General features: G+C 38.5%; 1 protein-coding gene across 2 annotated transcripts in view; it reads left to right on the forward strand.

Moving 5' to 3' along the window:
• LOC127953462 (F-box/WD repeat-containing protein 7-like) overlaps positions 1-16827 on the forward strand; it is a 100532-nt gene that overhangs the window by 43359 nt on the left and 40346 nt on the right. Inside the window, exon 1 of one of the 2 annotated variants that reach the window (XM_052552762.1) lies at positions 2519-3100. The exons of the other annotated variant lie outside the window; for it this stretch is intronic. Coding sequence (XP_052408722.1) covers positions 2885-3100 — 216 coding nt within the window. The 5' untranslated portion in view covers positions 2519-2884. Of the gene's footprint in view, positions 1-2518; positions 3101-16827 lie in introns of those variants that run through there. 2 annotated transcript variants of the gene reach the window in all.

Raw genomic sequence — 16827 nt, forward strand, 5'->3', positions numbered from 1 at the left:
TCGAAGTGCATGCAGTTCCACTCTTAGCCACATGAGGCCGCCAAAGACTCTTTTCAATTTGAGTTCAGCTTGAACCATGCAATTTCAAGCCAAATTCTACTCATCAGATTTGGGTATTTGGGTGCAACTAAACAAACTAAAAATGATAGGATCATCTCTAATATCTAGATCCAGACTTTTGATGGATTTTGCATGTTGTAAGAGAGGTCTGATATTAAATGCCGTCTGTGTGCTTTGCTCTTATTAAAGTGGTGCTATGCAATCCTCCTATTATTAGATCCTTGCCCTTGCAGAGCGTCCATGTGGAAAACTCTTCACCGGAGGATTGACTTTTGTTCTTAATGTGCTATTGTCATAAAACTTTGTCCCTAAAGAACCTTGTGAGGAATGCTTTTCCCCCCGAAGCAAGCTTAAACATGAATGATTCATAAGCTTTTAAAACTTGACTCGCTCGTTTGGTTGTTTTCCTCTCTAGTGAGTCGACTGCAGGCTTTGTTTGGCCTTTGTCGTCGCACGCTTTCACATTAAACACTTGATTATTTCCTTTCAGAGGAATAAAAATGTGTATTTCTTTCATCTCAGTGCTTTATTGTGAGTAGTGTGTGGATGTACTTTTTGCAAATATAAAGAATAGGGTTTTTTCACATGGCTGTTGCTTTTTTAGATGACCTTTGTGACCTTTAGAAATGCTTCCTGTGAAGTGAAAGTGTGTCTGTGTACAGGTCTCACAGAAGACGCTATGTTTTTGTCCAAAGTTTAAGGGTCCAGCAATGTCATAACAGTCGCCTAATGTGATTTATTTTCAAGTGATGATCACTTTGTAGTGAACGGCAAACTTTAAGCAATCATTCGTTCTCGAGTCAAATCAGATGATTATTCAACTCATGTATACATGCGTCTCTGAAGTCAAACATGGCAACGTCATTCACTTTAAGTTACATGGCACAACAAATCATTGATCTGTCATTAAAATGATTTGAGCTTTGCATACATAAGCAAACTTTCATCATACAAAGTGATGTTTCCTAGATAAATCTTACAGTGTTAGTTTAGTATTATTTACATGCAATGTTTAAATAAGCTTTCAATTTTAGAATTTCCAAAGCTTTCAAAAAAAGCTTTAATTATCTTGTATTCTGCAGAAAAAAAAAAAAAAGAGGGATTTTTTTAAAGGTTAAAATATTCTGTTATTGTATAGGATTTAATTTAGTCTTCTCAAAAGTAGCCCTTGTTTTCCTTGCACAGGTTTGATCTGTTTTTGGTCTCCTAAATGAAAATTCCCTTTTCTTCCCCCATCAGTCAGCCCTAGAGAGGCTATATATATATATATATATATATATAAAGCGACGTGCATGCAGAATAGAGGATTCCTCCTCCTGACATTAAACCCCTCACATTTCTGCCATTCCCAGCAATTACCTTGTTCCAGTCACACTAAGTAGCTGTGCACCGTGAGATCAGGGGAAGGCTTACGTGGGGCTGTATGAAGCGAGAGGACAGAAGCTTTTGGGTTTCCAGGGCTATAAATGAGACGGGTGCTCTCGGGTCAGTTTGACTCTAATAACCCTGTGTCTCTAAAGCATAGAGCTGTTTTATATTCCACAAATCTACATTGTACTAGTGAAATTGCTCTAGGGCTCCTTAAATACAGGTATTAATGAGTATCATTACATTGGGAGAAAAACTAGATACTATGTTCTCCACTGAACCCATGAAGTGGACTTGGCTGCGTAGCATTCATTACAGTATGAAACGCAAAGTACTTTTATAGTTCTGTGATGATTTACCGCAGTATTTTCAGTCATGGTGTGACATTGTTTCAACTTGAAGTGTTTAATAATTAAGTCTAGTCAACTTGAAATGTTGATTTGGATATTTGACTTGACTTAACTTGATTAAAATGTTAAGGCAGCACAAACACGTACTTTAAAGGGAGAGTTCACCCAAACGGTTTTCTCACCAACATTCTTCAAAACATCAGTTTGTTTTTGGGAACAACAGAAACTCGGACAAATTTGGTACAGTTTGAGAGTGAGTAAATGATTCATTAAATGATTTTCTTTTTGGGGTGAACTATCCCTTTACGTTTTTTTTTTACAGTGTAAACTACATTAGTGTCATTCAGAAAGACTCAAGCTCACATCAGTCTGATGAATCTTTAACTGAATCACTCAACTGACTCACAATCAACATCTGACTCACTCAGTGATTTGCAAGTTATTCATTCAGCAGCGATGTTTTGTGTGCTAGAGGACTCTGAAACTTAAATCATATTTTGACTGTATGCTTGTTTATATGATTTAAAGCAGTCCCTGCTGTTTAATGCAGAATTCTGTAGGAAACACTGGTTTACAAGCCTTTAAAATGTTAGCAGGCAGCATTGCTGCTGTCTGGCAGCTGATGAACTGGCATTCTAGATTAAAAACACTATTTTTCTGTTAAGTGTAATATTTAACAATGCTGGCGATCCATTAACTCTAATGTTCCTTGGGTCCATATTCAAGTAGAGGTTGTCATTGAATCAGTGCTAACTGTGAAGGTAGAGAGGTGAAGGGTTATGTCTGTCTCTGATGTGACTCTCGGAGGCTGCATTGCTCCATGGTGGGCTGAGGGAGTAGATTCCTGTGCTCATGTGTTTAGGAGGGGGTCGTCCAGTACAGGACAGCTGGCGCTGGGGCCAACAGGCTCCTGGTGACATCAGACCCTCTGTTATTTAAAAAGGGGCCACAATCCAGGGCAGCGAGCTTGGTGTGGACCCTCAGAGCTGTCATGTCTCTTTAAACTCTTGTGAGTCGTCTTCTGGGGGCATTCAGTGATTCTGCCACCGACCAAATCACACAAATTTGCCTCTGCTGGGATATGACCTACTAGCTTCGTGTTGGAAATGCTGCGGCATTGCCCCATTCCCCGCTTCTCGTCAGCCAGCCCGAGGAGAAAGACGGCCAAGTCCTCGGACAAAGAGAAGGCTCCCAAGGCTCTCCCGGAGAGCCAGGCACTGGACACCAAGGATGTCCCCAAGGAGCCTGTACCACCCCAGAAAGTCCTCAAGATCTTCAGCATCAACATCATAGCTCAAAGTCTGCCCTTCTGTCGCAGACGGGTGAGTCCCAGGAATATAAACGCAACTATGCCCTGCAGCATGCCAGATTTAATGCCAGTTGCTTTGGTCTGGAAATGAATAGCTCACTGCATGGTTGAATATAGATTGTCTTTTCGAAATGCGTAGTTGCGAAGCTCGAGGTGATTCTGTACTGAGGCGTTCCAATCATTGGTGTTTTAAAAACATTTCGATCTGGAATAATATCACAGGGCTTCAGACTAACATCTGAGAGCACTAAGTTCTACAGACAGTGGCGCCAGGAGCAGATTTGGTAGCTCTGGGGCGTGGTGTGTGGGGGTATTAAAAATAAACATAATTTAACCATAAAATTACTATTGTTTTGCATTAATAAGCGCAGTTGCTAAAAATAAAAAGAATGCAATTTTTATGTCTCGGTAATACACATTTGAGGGTAAAGCACTGAGCTTGAGTTGGGAAGCATACAAAAATAACTTTTATTAACAACAGTAACGTGCAAAATATAAAATATTCAGTTTTATTAAATATAACATTATTATTCTATAGTATTATACTGAACTGAGTGATAACTTCAGTGATGATTAAAAAAAACGTTTGTTTTTCAAGGCACTTTGTGACTTTTTTTTTTTTTTTTATAAAAAAAAAAGTGCAAACCTTTGGCAAATTTAGATTTTTTGATCATTTGATGTTTTATCATTTCAAAATATAAAGCATTTTTAAAAATAAGTGTTTGTTTGCCACAAAGTATATTTCGGTCATTCTATTCAAATAATATTTAAATTGGATAATTTTTAGACCTTTGAAACTGCTGGAAATAGTTGTGTGGAAAGCTTGAAAGGCAATGAAAAGTGCTTGATAAATGCCGCTCAAATAAGTAGCGTGGTTTTGTTACGTTTTTGTTTAATTTGTCGGTTGATGTTTCTCATGTGCATCAGAAATGGCAGGGCTTATGAGTTTATGAGCTTATGATAAACAAAAATGGTCACAGTACCGAGCCCTGATACCAGTTTATACCCATTTACTAGAAAAAAGATTTACTTGACATTCTTGATTTATATATACTGTATGTATAATTTGGTAGCTGTTGCCAGGAAATTTCAATCCTTGTATTATGCTTTTTGATTTTGAATAGAATCAGTGCTTTCTGGTGCTGTTTGAAATGCATGAGAAACTGCTGGGATTGTGAGTCATCATTCAACCTTCTGCCTCCCTCTCGTTCTTAAACCAACAATAGCAGTAATTGCTCAGGCACAGTCAAGAGACTCAAGATAGCACGCCGGTCTATGAGCATGTCATACTGTGCTGCACTGCTGTCATTTTAATGCCACTTTCTAAGACTTTACCTGAATTATTCAGTGAAGTCGCTTAGCGACACTGACAGAATGGTGTGCTTTATTGAAAGAACATATCATGTTGACCAAAACAGATATGAGCATAGCTTATTTGTTGTGATTTCTTTAGTCACCGCTGCGATCCCATCCGGTGACCTTAAAAAGACTTGCCTGGGATTTCCTATTTTTAACCCTGCCCAGATCCAGAGAACATGCATTGATTGGATTGGAAAGCAGCTGTTCTTTGGTCATCGTAACGTCCCCGCAATCCCATAATGCAGCATTGCGTGTGCTGCATAGTCCAAGCGGGAGAGGCCGGAAGGACACTGTACACGACAACTCTGTTCATGAGGACTCGCTGCAAGGTTACACCTCGCCAACTGGCTTTAAACTTGACTCGTGACTTTCCGGTACCAGCCATTTCATAGAGAAAATATAAAAAAATGGTCTCAATTATTGGATAATAAAGGCTTGTTTGGGTACAGCGAACAAACTTGTTTATTTCTTCGAGTGGGACGGCAGGAGATAACGAGGAATTCAATTTCCTCTTGCTAAATCATACTTCCAGAAACGTCTTTTTATAGACATTGCCATTTATGGGAGCCTCTATTGTAGTCTTAGGTGTCTAATGTCGCTGGCTTTCACATTTACCCTCCGGTTTTTGGCATTATTACAAATACTCTCAACATTAAGCAACCTTTAAATGGAATGATGCAATGATGAGTCATAAGAATGAAGGCCAAAAGTGATAAATATATGAAGAAAGTGTGAAATTACACTACCTTTCAGAAGTTTGGGGTCAGTAATGTAATGGTTTCTTTCATTGAACAAAAATGCATTAAAGTGATCAAAAATTATACTAAAGACATTTAAAATGAATGTTGTTCTTTTGAACTTTCTGTTCATCATTTCTAAGCCGAATAACCATTTTCAATTTAGTTAATGTTTCTTAAGCACCAAATCTGCATATATATATTTTCGGAAGGTGAGTGGAAACATAATATCTTTCCCAGGTCATTTATTACTTAAACACCAGAATAGAAAACAATCATCTCTGCAGTGTTTGCTATAACTGTGTTCAGTGCCTTATTTTTCTCACCCAACACATGTGTTCTCAAGATATGGAGGATTTTGTGGGAACCAACTAGATGATGGCACAGGGGGAAAAGCCAAGTAAAATGCTCTGTATCACTAATGTGCACATGTTACTTCCGGAAGGTTAACTTGTGGACACATTCCTCTTGAGGCTTGTCTTTGTTCTCTTAATTTTCCTTGTCCCTCCACTTTCTTCTTTCCTTGTAAAATCAGGCCTCCACTGAGACTGCAGTGTCTCTCAAAGAGGAAGTAGGAATAAACCAGGGAAAAAAATAGATGCATAAACCTCAACATCACCAAACAGGCATCCCCATATCTTTCCAAATGAGCAGCTGGTTTAGACGCCACCTTGCAGAAATGACTTGAGATCCACCAGCTGGCCCTAGTGAATGGAATAACTGGAATATCTCTTGGTCCCCATTCGCTCAGCAGGTTCTGCAGAATCCACTGAGCATAAAAAAAGCAGCTTCTTTTATTGTTGTAGAAAGGAAGTAGCAAAGGAGTCCAACAGAGGTGAAGTTTTAAGATGAAAATACACTCATTTGCACATCCAAATATTCCTCAAGTCTTTGTATGGAGTGAGCTACATGCCAAAAATAAAAGTTTCCTTCTGTAAACTTTTTTTTGTTTTGTTTTTTTGGTCCTTGCCACTTCTCAGAGTCCCTTGTATAAATAGCTTCCAACAGAGTTTCCAACGAAGACATGCTTTGGTGACAAAACCTGCTGTTTTCCCCCCAAGGCCTGGTATTGAAGACAGCTGTTTCTGACCCACAGGAAATGAACTTGAGTTTTCACACCAGAGCACTTGAGAGTGTATTGCAATTCTATTCCGGTTCTGTTTTGCCATTTGGGTAAAGCGATCCGGTCCTGCCCTTCAATGCTATGCCATGGTCACCATCAAGAGCCATTTGCTACTTGAGCTTTAACCTTTGGCCTGAAAGTTTCCTAAAAGGGATGGTTCACCCAAAAATGACAATTATCATTTACTAAATCGTTTCAAGAGCAACATTAAGGAAGAATTTAAGACTCTTCATGCAGCTTTTTCCATATTACAGATTTCTGTCAGGTGGCATATGACTCCCAAGTCTTCTGAATAATCCATAGCGAATATTGCATCAACCTTGACAATTACATTTGTTCATGTTCATTCAAAACGAGTGACTCTAGATGTCACTGATAAATGCAAATAACACAACTTGGGTTATAATTTATGAAGCTAAATATTTATCTTATACAGTAGATGCAGAATGCTTCAAACGAATCATTAAATACATTTTTATGAATGGTATGAATTCACATTTCTTGAACCATCTGAAAAAACTAATTTTCTAAAAGGAATCAGATACTCCATCTCTATTTTAGAACAGAGAGGGGTTTCATGAGCACACATTTATTACCTTAGCTTCACTTTAAGTATACATTTTCATTTTACTGTGGGTGAAGAAAATCAACCCGGGGCTCATTCTCGATCTCGTGGACATTATTGAAAAGGGCAAAAAGAGTCTTAACTTTTATTGAAACGCTTGCCGTATCTTTGCGTTATCGCAAATGAAAATGGTTTACCTTGGTGACCTTTTCTCACGTTGTTGTGTATGAGCACAGATTGAGTACTCAAGTCAGCTGATGTGTCCTCCTACCCCTCCTCTCAGGCTCCTATGGGAGGAAGATGATGGGATTTCATTGCCCTTGAGCTCCAAATAACGCTGGGCGAAGGCATCTGCTCAAAGCTATTCTGAGCTGGCCCATTCCTGCACTGCACAGACAAACAGAAAGTGTTAGGCAAACAGTATTGTGGCTTTCTGCATATGGGATAGCTGGATCCCCCACTAACAGACATGATGGGATGCCAGCTAATCTGTCATATGTCGCCTAAATCATTTTGAAAGTGTAGCTTGTAATGTAGAAAAGTAGAGGATGCCTACGCAGTTGTCAAGACGTGACAGCACAGAAGCTGAACTACTTGTAAAGGTAAGTGGCGGTATACGTCCAATGTGATTGGTGCAAGCCCAGCCACCCTTGCAACAAAGCCACCAAGAAGTGCTGACATTTTTCTCAGGTTGCCGTTTAACACTGATGTTTGGCCACCCTTGGTACTCCAAATAGTTTAAAAAATACCTGCTGAACTCTGACAGCAACTTTTCCCAAGTGCTTGAAGACCTCCCACCTACTGCAGGGCTGCCAAGAGGTGCTGATATTTCTTGCAGAGCTGGCGGTGTGTGTGAGAGGCTTTCTCCTGACCTGGGAATGTGTCACAAGCTCCCAGCATCTGCCGAGAGCCAGGGTTTTGTAACTGAAGATGGGGCTGCTCGCTAACACTGCATTTTAATATCCAGGATCATTGCAATAATGAATAATTGTGCTAATCATGCTTTGTCAGCACATTGTTGCTGTTAACAGCTTGTAATATGAGTCTGGTTATCACCGACAACATGAGAGGTGGTCCAAAAATGGCATTCCTCCGTGGATAGCCCCACTAACTTACCTGACCTGACCTGACCTGATGGAACCTCAACTGCCCCATTGTTGTACTGGTCTCCAGCCTCTTAAACTAGCACTCTTGTGGATTATTTACCCGAAAATCACAACATACACACACTATCATTTCATTCCAAACCTATTTGACTTTATTTTTTTTGCAAGATTCTTTGGAAAATGTAGGTAACCAAACCGTTTTGACGTCTGTTTCACCACATCATGTTTGAAGCTAAACTCGAGGCGAGTTTTGAGGAATCCTAGCCTATAAACAAGAAAGAGCAAATTCCTTGGGGCCACTCATGGTTCAGCACAACCAAAGTCTTCACAGAGTTTGGATCAATCCTGGCCTTTTTATCACTGCCTAAAATAGCTAACTTGACCCGTGCATGAATGGGAAGGAGTGAATGGGTATTTTTGCGGTTACGGACTGGGAGCTGTGTCTGGTCTTCATCCCTGATTCTTTGGGAACATTTCTCACCTTTCGCTCCCTCAATACTTCTCCTTCTGCCTGTCCTCCCTATCCATGGCTACTTGTCTTGTCCTCGGTCCAGGAGCAGTCAGATTGCCATGGTGTGACCCATCTGTCTACTTGGTTGTTTAATTTGGGAATTAAGCCGTATGCCACTGCTTGTGTGGTTTGCCCTCTAGATTGATTGTGTGAGAGAGGACATTTATCGGGTCAGCTCTTTGAATTGAGTCAAAAAGCAGAGACAGATTTATAGCAGAGACTGGATCAGAGGTTCTGGGAGGCATCACATACCCACTACGTGCCTCACTGATGACTGAATACGTGTAGCCAGCTGCATAGCGGGTTGTGGATATCCTTTCAAACTGAGTCGGTTCCTCTATTTCTGTCCCAGGATTTTGTCTCCATATTTTGCCCAGAATACAACTGACATCACTACTTCGTTTCATCCATTATCAGAGGATACTTGCTTTATGGCATCCTTGCTTTTAGGTTTCGCAAGGAAGTCATCACAGTCAACTTGTTGTTCAGTTGAATTGTCGATTTGAGTAGTTCACAATCCATACACAGACACCCAAGAGATGAGAGGTGCTCCAACTTGCATGTTTTTATGGATGCAAGCACTCGCTGTACATGGAGTGGCCCTCTTCTAGCTTGGGTTAGAATGAAGAATCATTTTGCTGTTATAAGATCTCTTTGCCTCAAGATTGAGGCTCCTTATGCCAATGCGGTTTTGTTCTTTATGATATTATTTTATGCATTTTGTTGGATTTTAACTGGTCAGTTCTTGTATGCATTCAATAAAGCAAGTGAAGGTACAGCAGCCATGTTTAGTTTGTTGCTCAGCTCAGGAAACTTGACTCGGATTCCCAGATTGATCAAGACCGTGTATCATGTGGGTGATGGAGCACAGGCATTCTCCACACCTATTTATAAAACCTGTATATAAGCCTGCATAACCGATAAAACGTGCAGCATAACCGATAAAATATATGCAGCATTACTGTTAAAGTGTGCAGCATAACCGATAAAACATATGCAGCATAACAGATAAAACATATGAAGATAAAACACATGCAGCATAACAGATAAAACATATGAAGATAAAACATATGCAGCATAACTGATAAAACATATGTGGATAAAACAAATGCAGCATAACCGATAAAACACATGCAGCATAACCGATAAAACACATGCAGCATAACCGATAAAACACATGCAGCATAGCAATTAAACATGTGCAGCATAACCGATAAAACATATGCAGCATAGCAATTAAACATGTGCAGCATAACCGATAAAACATATGCGGATAAAACAAATGCAGCATAACCGATAAAACACATGTAGCATAACCGATAAAACACATGCAGCATAACCGATAAAACACATGCAGCATAGCAATTAAACACGTGCAGCATAACCGATAAAACACGTGCAGCATAACCGATAAAACACATGCAGCATAACCGATAAAACACGTGCAGCATAACCGATAAAACACGTGCAGCATAACCGATAAAACACATGCAGCATAGCAATTAAACATGTGCAGCATAACCGATAAAACACATGCAGCATAGCAATTAAACATGTGCAGCATAACCGATAAAACACATGCAGCATAGCAATTAAACATGTGCTGCATAACCGATAAAACATATGCGGATAAAACAAATGCAGCATAACCGATAAAACACATGCAGCATAACCGATAAAACACATGCAGCATAACCGATAAAACACATGCAGCATAGCAATTAAACACGTGCAGCATAACCGATAAAACACGTGCAGCATAGCAATTAAACATGTGCAGCATAACCGATAAAACACATGCAGCATAACCGATAAAACACGTGCAGCATAACCGATAAAACACATGCAGCATAGCAATTAAACACGTGCAGCATAACCGATAAAACACGTGCAGCATAGCAATTAAACATGTGCAGCATAACCGATAAAACACATGCAGCATAACCGATAAAACACGTGCAGCATAACCGATAAAACACGTGCAGCATAACCGATAAAACACGTGCAGCATAACCGATAAAACACATGCAGCATAGCAATTAAACACGTGCAGCATAACCGATAAAACACGTGCAGCATAACCGATAAAACACATGCAGCATAACCGATAAAAATAAAACATACGCTGCATAACCGATAAAACATGCACCCCAGCCCTAACTGATGGTAGATAGTTTAATCTTATGATACGTAAAAATTCTAAATATCAAAGAATGCAGTGTGATTATGTATAATGATTCTTGAAATAACTCAAAGGTTTAGAGACTTTATACTGCAGAGACTTGCATTCTTACTGCTTGGTTCTGATCCCACTTTACTTGATTTCAGTAGCGAGATTATTAACAGTAGAGTTGAGATGATGAATAAACGGTTTGGCCTTTCACATGTGTATGAATGTAACATATTGAGGTGCCTGGTTATTAATAGGGTCCTAACATTACCATCAACTTCACTGGAGCATTGCAAGTAATCGGTCTGCTTCAAGCCAGTCACGTAACCGATTATTCACGTCAAGGGCCTTGTTTTTAAGCTGTGCGTCACCCAAGCAGCATACAGCATCCTTCTAGAAGTATTTGTTCTTATACAATAATTCCTCTTGTCCCATATCTCTTTAACTGTTTACCAAACGACCTTGTGCATTCATGCAATGCATTTACATGGACTGATGTTTGTCAAAGGGAGGAAAGTTGTGTTTATCAGGTTTGATACTCTTGTAATGAAATGCTACTGCACTTGCATCCTCTGTTTTGGCATGTTTCAGGGTGTCTGGAGACTTTCACATGTAAACACAGAGCTAGGATTAGATTTACCACATTTTGTGGCTTTCCCTGTGGCTGAAGTGTCTCATTTACATCCTAAAAAGTGTAGCATTAACCTCTGGAAGAGAATAAATACTTTCATAATTACTCGCTAATCTATCCTCAGTGTGCGATTGAAGAAGGATTTGAACGTTTATGTTATCATTACAACACAGATGAATCCTAATGCTTGAGCTTTTGGGTCTCTGTTAAAAAGCACAAGCAGGTTTAGTAGACATTGAAAGCATAGACTGATCAAGAATAAAGGGTTAAGAAGGTGTGTGGATGCTTAAAGCTTCTCATGTGAATTAAACCAGCATTGTTTAATATGTAAGTGTATTTTAGATTTGATTGCTGGGAAACACGTGGGCCTGTTTCAGTCTGTAATCGTGCAGCTTCTAAGGTCAGAGAGGAACGGCTTGTGTGTGTTCTGAGATCAGAAGTGTGGGATCTGCAGGCTTTGTGCTTGGAATGATGTCAGAAGCACAGTATGTCTTCTCCAGAGCAAAAGTGACTTGAGGCCAGATAACTGCAGACTCAGCCTTCTGTCTGTCTCTCTTGGAGGACATTAGTTTACTGAAAAGATCCACTTCCTTCGTGTCCTTTTCACTTTGTATTTGTCTGCTGTTACTTACGATGTCATTTTGGCTTACAGGACTGGTATTTTTCATTACTATCAGTTGGTGAACAGCAGGTGGCAGTGTGATCTAACAGCTGATGCATCATTCCTTCTATTATCCAACTGAATGCTCTCCTAAAGCTCATTCTAGCCATTGCTATTCTTTGATGCTGTTTATTCTCGACTGCTGGTTAGCACTGGTTTTGGTCAGAAGGTTTCTAGTTCTGTCAGACTAGAAAATATTTTGGGAGGTCCACTTATAATGTGACCTAAAATGAGGGGTATCCATAAAAAAACACTGTGGAACTTTTACCAAAATATACTAGATACTATTTGCTAAAAATCAGAGCCTGTATGCAGATTCTGGCCACTCGGAGAAAATCTTGTATTATATGCTGGACACAGACTTGATCACATGATTTTTGGATTTAAAAAATAATAAATAGATGTAATGCATCTCTAAGAAAAAAAAATGCATGTTTTTGCATGAATAAGTTGTGTTTGCAACAACTAAAGTCTGGTAGAATATGATCTTCAGTAGTTTATTGTTACCATTTAATAACACTGCAAGTGTTTTAAAATCTGCGGTTACATTTTATTTTAAGGTGCCCTTGTTACAATGTAATTATACATACAAGTACTGAGTAATATTCATGAACAGCATGCACTTACTATATGGTTAGGGTTAGGATTTGGGTTAGGTTCAAGGTTACTTGTATGTAATTATGCATAATTATGTAACGTGGACACCTTAAAATAAAATGTTACCAAATCATCTCCCATTTGAATATGCGTGTAGTGTATTCTAGCCTTATATTACTACTCTAGGGTACTAATATGCACATTTTAGGGTAGACAAAGTCGTCCGCCCCAGTGAGAACCTGACGATTCAGTTTCTGCATGTTTTATTTCCGTCAGTGCAATGAAGCAGACCATGAAATTTGTAATTTTGTTGTTGAAAAAAATAGCATTTTCGCCTTGGTTTCATTGTGAATCTGGCCTCACTGGTAAGAGTATTCCTGATGGTAGTCATTGTGGTTATTCGGTTTCTGAACTGCGTTCTCATTCGCTCCAGAAGTTAGCGGTTGATTTGTGTAGCCGTGGCTTGAGCTAACATCATGCTGATGGTATGATAGCATGCATATGTTCATCAGATGCATAAGTGAAGATGGCTTCGAGCAAGTGAGCCATTGTTGGTATAGCGGGATTGTTCTTCTGTGGAGGTGGCTGGAGTCTTGTGTTAACCTTGAGCTAAGGCCAGCGAGCGATCAGATAACTGAATTATCCTGCAGTGTATGTCAGAAGCCCTGCAGTCTCTGCGATGGTTCAGACGAAGCAATCCGAGCGGTCTACACGTGTCATGGAGCAGGAGGAACGCTTGAGATGAAGACCTCAGGAGCCTGGCAGAGCTTCAGAAGCACCGTGTCTTTACAAGGTGGTGGTTAAATCCCCTTCTGCCCGAATGTCTTTCTATGAGCTCATTTTTCTCAGCTATTTTCAGCGACATCCTGTTGGAGAAGTGTTTTGTTGTAAAATGGAGATCTGTGACGCAGATACAGCCCGTGAAACGAGGCTCGTCAGTCCTCAGCAGTAACCAGAGTCGACCATAAAAAGAAACGAAGCCTAATGAATTGGAATCAGAACCAGCCACATTGAATGGGAAAGTTGTGCTTAAGAGCTGTAAAGCGTTTTAATGTTCTCTAACTTATAAAAGCTGCGCTTTTCCATTTTATCAGCGTGAGACAGAGCCACAGAAGCCTTTTCTGTCGAGATCCAGAATGCGGCGAACACTTTCTTGTCTCTCTTTTTCCGTTCACGTAAAGTGATTAAATGGAGCCTCGTCTTGTGAAGAGCTAAACTGTTTAATGGCAGTAAAATGTCATTAGTTTTTCTCTGTGTTGAAGTGAGCTGCCAGCACATGTGAAATCCTGTTTGGAGTTAAGAGTTGCTTACCAACACATGAATATTTCATTGGAGGTCATTTGTGAGATTGATTCTCTTGGACCAGAACCAAGTCACATTCTGATCTGTTTAAATGTTGTTGTTTTTTTGCATTTGTAAACAGTAATACTGTACTAAAATAATGTGAAAGCACTACTGAATAGCACACACAGCCAAACAAATGACTCTGATTAACTTGAAGAAACTGTGACAGAAATATATTACTTAATATTTACGTAGTATTTCTAAATAAATAAATAAATAAATAATAATAAAATATTATTATTATAATATATATATATATATATATATATATATATATATATATATATATATATATATATATATAAAATAAACTCAGTTGATTAGAGATGCTTTGGATGCTTTTGATTATTAAAAATTTGATTTTTAGAAATTAGAAATGAAATCTAGAAAATGGAAAACAGAATTTGGCAAAAAAAATTGAAAAAAATAAATAAAACGCATTTCTTAGGGCCTACATTTTTTTTATTTTTTGTTAAACATTTAATAAATTGCTGTTAAATTGTGTGTTTATTGATTGCAATTAATTAGAAATGCTACATGGTTAATACAATTGAATTTAACTATTAAAACAAAAAATAGAATATGGAAAAAATAAAACTGATTTCATAGAGCACTAAATATAGTGTGATTATTGTAGCACAAATATTTCATGAGCTAGTTCTCAAAAACTAATAAAACTAATCTGAAACCTACATTTTACAACATTTTCCAAATTGGTCCTCATCAAAAGTACTGTATTTTCCTATAAGTCACACTTTTTCATAGTTTGGCTGGTCCTGCGACTTATAGTCAGAAAAATACTGTACTAAAGGAGGTTGAAAAAGAGATGCTCCAACCAGCTGAAGACAAGATGCAACCAAAATTCATCAAAAATTAATCTCCGCAACTCTTTTCCTTTTCCTCAAAAGCACTAAGATAATCTTTGCACTGGTGAGATCAGACCAAGGTTACTCTGTCTCACTGTAGGACTCACATTTCCATGTTCCCTTGTCCTGCGTATGATCGTGGAGATTGTATTTGGGATGTTGATTTTTATGGGGGTTTTTTTCAAACTCTGTTACAAACAAACCAAAGACATTCAGCTCCAAATCCAGTTGCTATAGCAGCAGACAGACTTGTATTCTTCAGCTGTTTAACTGCCATAGAACAACATTTGTTAGAAAATTGCTTAATTATTAAATTCCTTTTTGTTCCTGAATTATTGATGAAGTATTACCCACAAACAAAGCACCTTCTCAGTATTTTTATTATTACAGTGTATAAATATATTTTTTAATTAATAATCAATTTAAATAAAAATGTAACTTTAAATGTAATTTTTTTTTTAAACTTTTTTTTTTTGTATGATTTTTTAATACAAATATTTTAAGTAGCTAATACTTTTATTCAGCAGGAGCAAAGTATTCACGTGAATCCTGAAAAAAATGTTTCATGGCTTCCAAAAAAATATTAAACAACACAACTGTTTTCAACATTAAATATAAATATAATAATCATTATAATCAAATAATCAAAATTGGACACTACATCCAACAGTGACCTGATAGTTATCACCGCACACTTTCTCACACTGAAGTGCTCTTGTCTGAGGAAGATGAACGGGTGCGACAGGAAGTAGAGCACATCTAGGCCTCCTCTTCATCCTGCTGTCATTTTCCGTTAGTTCCTGTGACTCTCAATGGCTGTTATCTCAGATAAAACAAGCCCCCATTGGCAAAGTCTAGTCCCGTTTGATGAATAAACACCAGTGTTATTACCGGTGTGTTGCATCTCTAGGGTCATTCCTCCTGTCAGAACCTGCTGAGAAACACCGTCTCAGATTCTCCGCTCGGATATTAGCTCTGACAGAGGAAACAGGAAGTGCACGTGCACATGCACGCTCCTAGTCATGCACAAACAGGCTTGGATGTGTAAACAGACCTCGAGCATCCCAATCCTGGAAGTTTGGAGAATCCTCCAGAGATGCTGTTTTAAACGTGCAGCACACAGATGTTGAGAGACGCCTGCATCAAAAGACACTGGTTCTCTGTCACTGGTTTTCCCACATGCTTCGCACTGTTGCATATTATGTAAAATAAATTCTGTTCTTTTAAACACATTGTCTTCATAGAAGTTCATTCTGATTCTTGATTCTAAAATTTACAGGAAAGTAGATTCATATGACGTTTATCTTTAATGGTGTAATTAGGTGTAAAGGTTAATCTTTGGATTGAGTGATGGATATGCCAATTATTTTATGTGAACCCTTGTTTGTTCTTGTATTAACAGCCAGTTTCAAACTGCAAACTGTTTTATTAAATGCACGCTCAGCGTCCCCGGTGCTGTCATGCCATTGTGCTTTTCCTTTCTTTTGCCCTCTTAAAAAATCAGGATATTAAAAATGCATGTTATCTGCTTGCATCATAATTGGTCCGGATGCCCGGAAACCATATGGCTGTTTGTGTCCCTACATTTCCACAACGGTTATTAGCACACAGTGAAGCAGAGACATTGGTCAATATATATATATATATATATATAAAAAAAGTGCAATATAAATGCTCTTAATAGACTTTATTTTTCAGAAACCTTGGAGAGATTCAGGAATACTTGCTTCAGCATGCAACAGTTGGTTTAATAATAAAAATATTGTTTCCATGGCTTTAAAAGGCTTTGGACTTAAATGTTTTGGACATACACATGAGGAGATCTATACACAGACTTTTAATTGTATTCCTGAATCCTCATTCAGCCATTCCAACTGATGGAAAACAAATGTTTAGAGAATATTACAAATATTGGTCACTTAACCAAATTAAGGTCCAATTAACATTGTAATTAACTTGTCCAATTTATAAACGGACAATATGTTTTTCATACGCATGCTTAGAAGTGAGAGTTGGACCCTAAACTAAAGTGTCACCAAAACATCTCTAACTTTTGATGCAAATATCATC

Source organism: Carassius gibelio, chromosome A1 (assembly GCF_023724105.1).
Source record: "Carassius gibelio isolate Cgi1373 ecotype wild population from Czech Republic chromosome A1, carGib1.2-hapl.c, whole genome shotgun sequence".
Classification (NCBI taxonomy): domain Eukaryota; kingdom Metazoa; phylum Chordata; class Actinopteri; order Cypriniformes; family Cyprinidae; genus Carassius; species Carassius gibelio.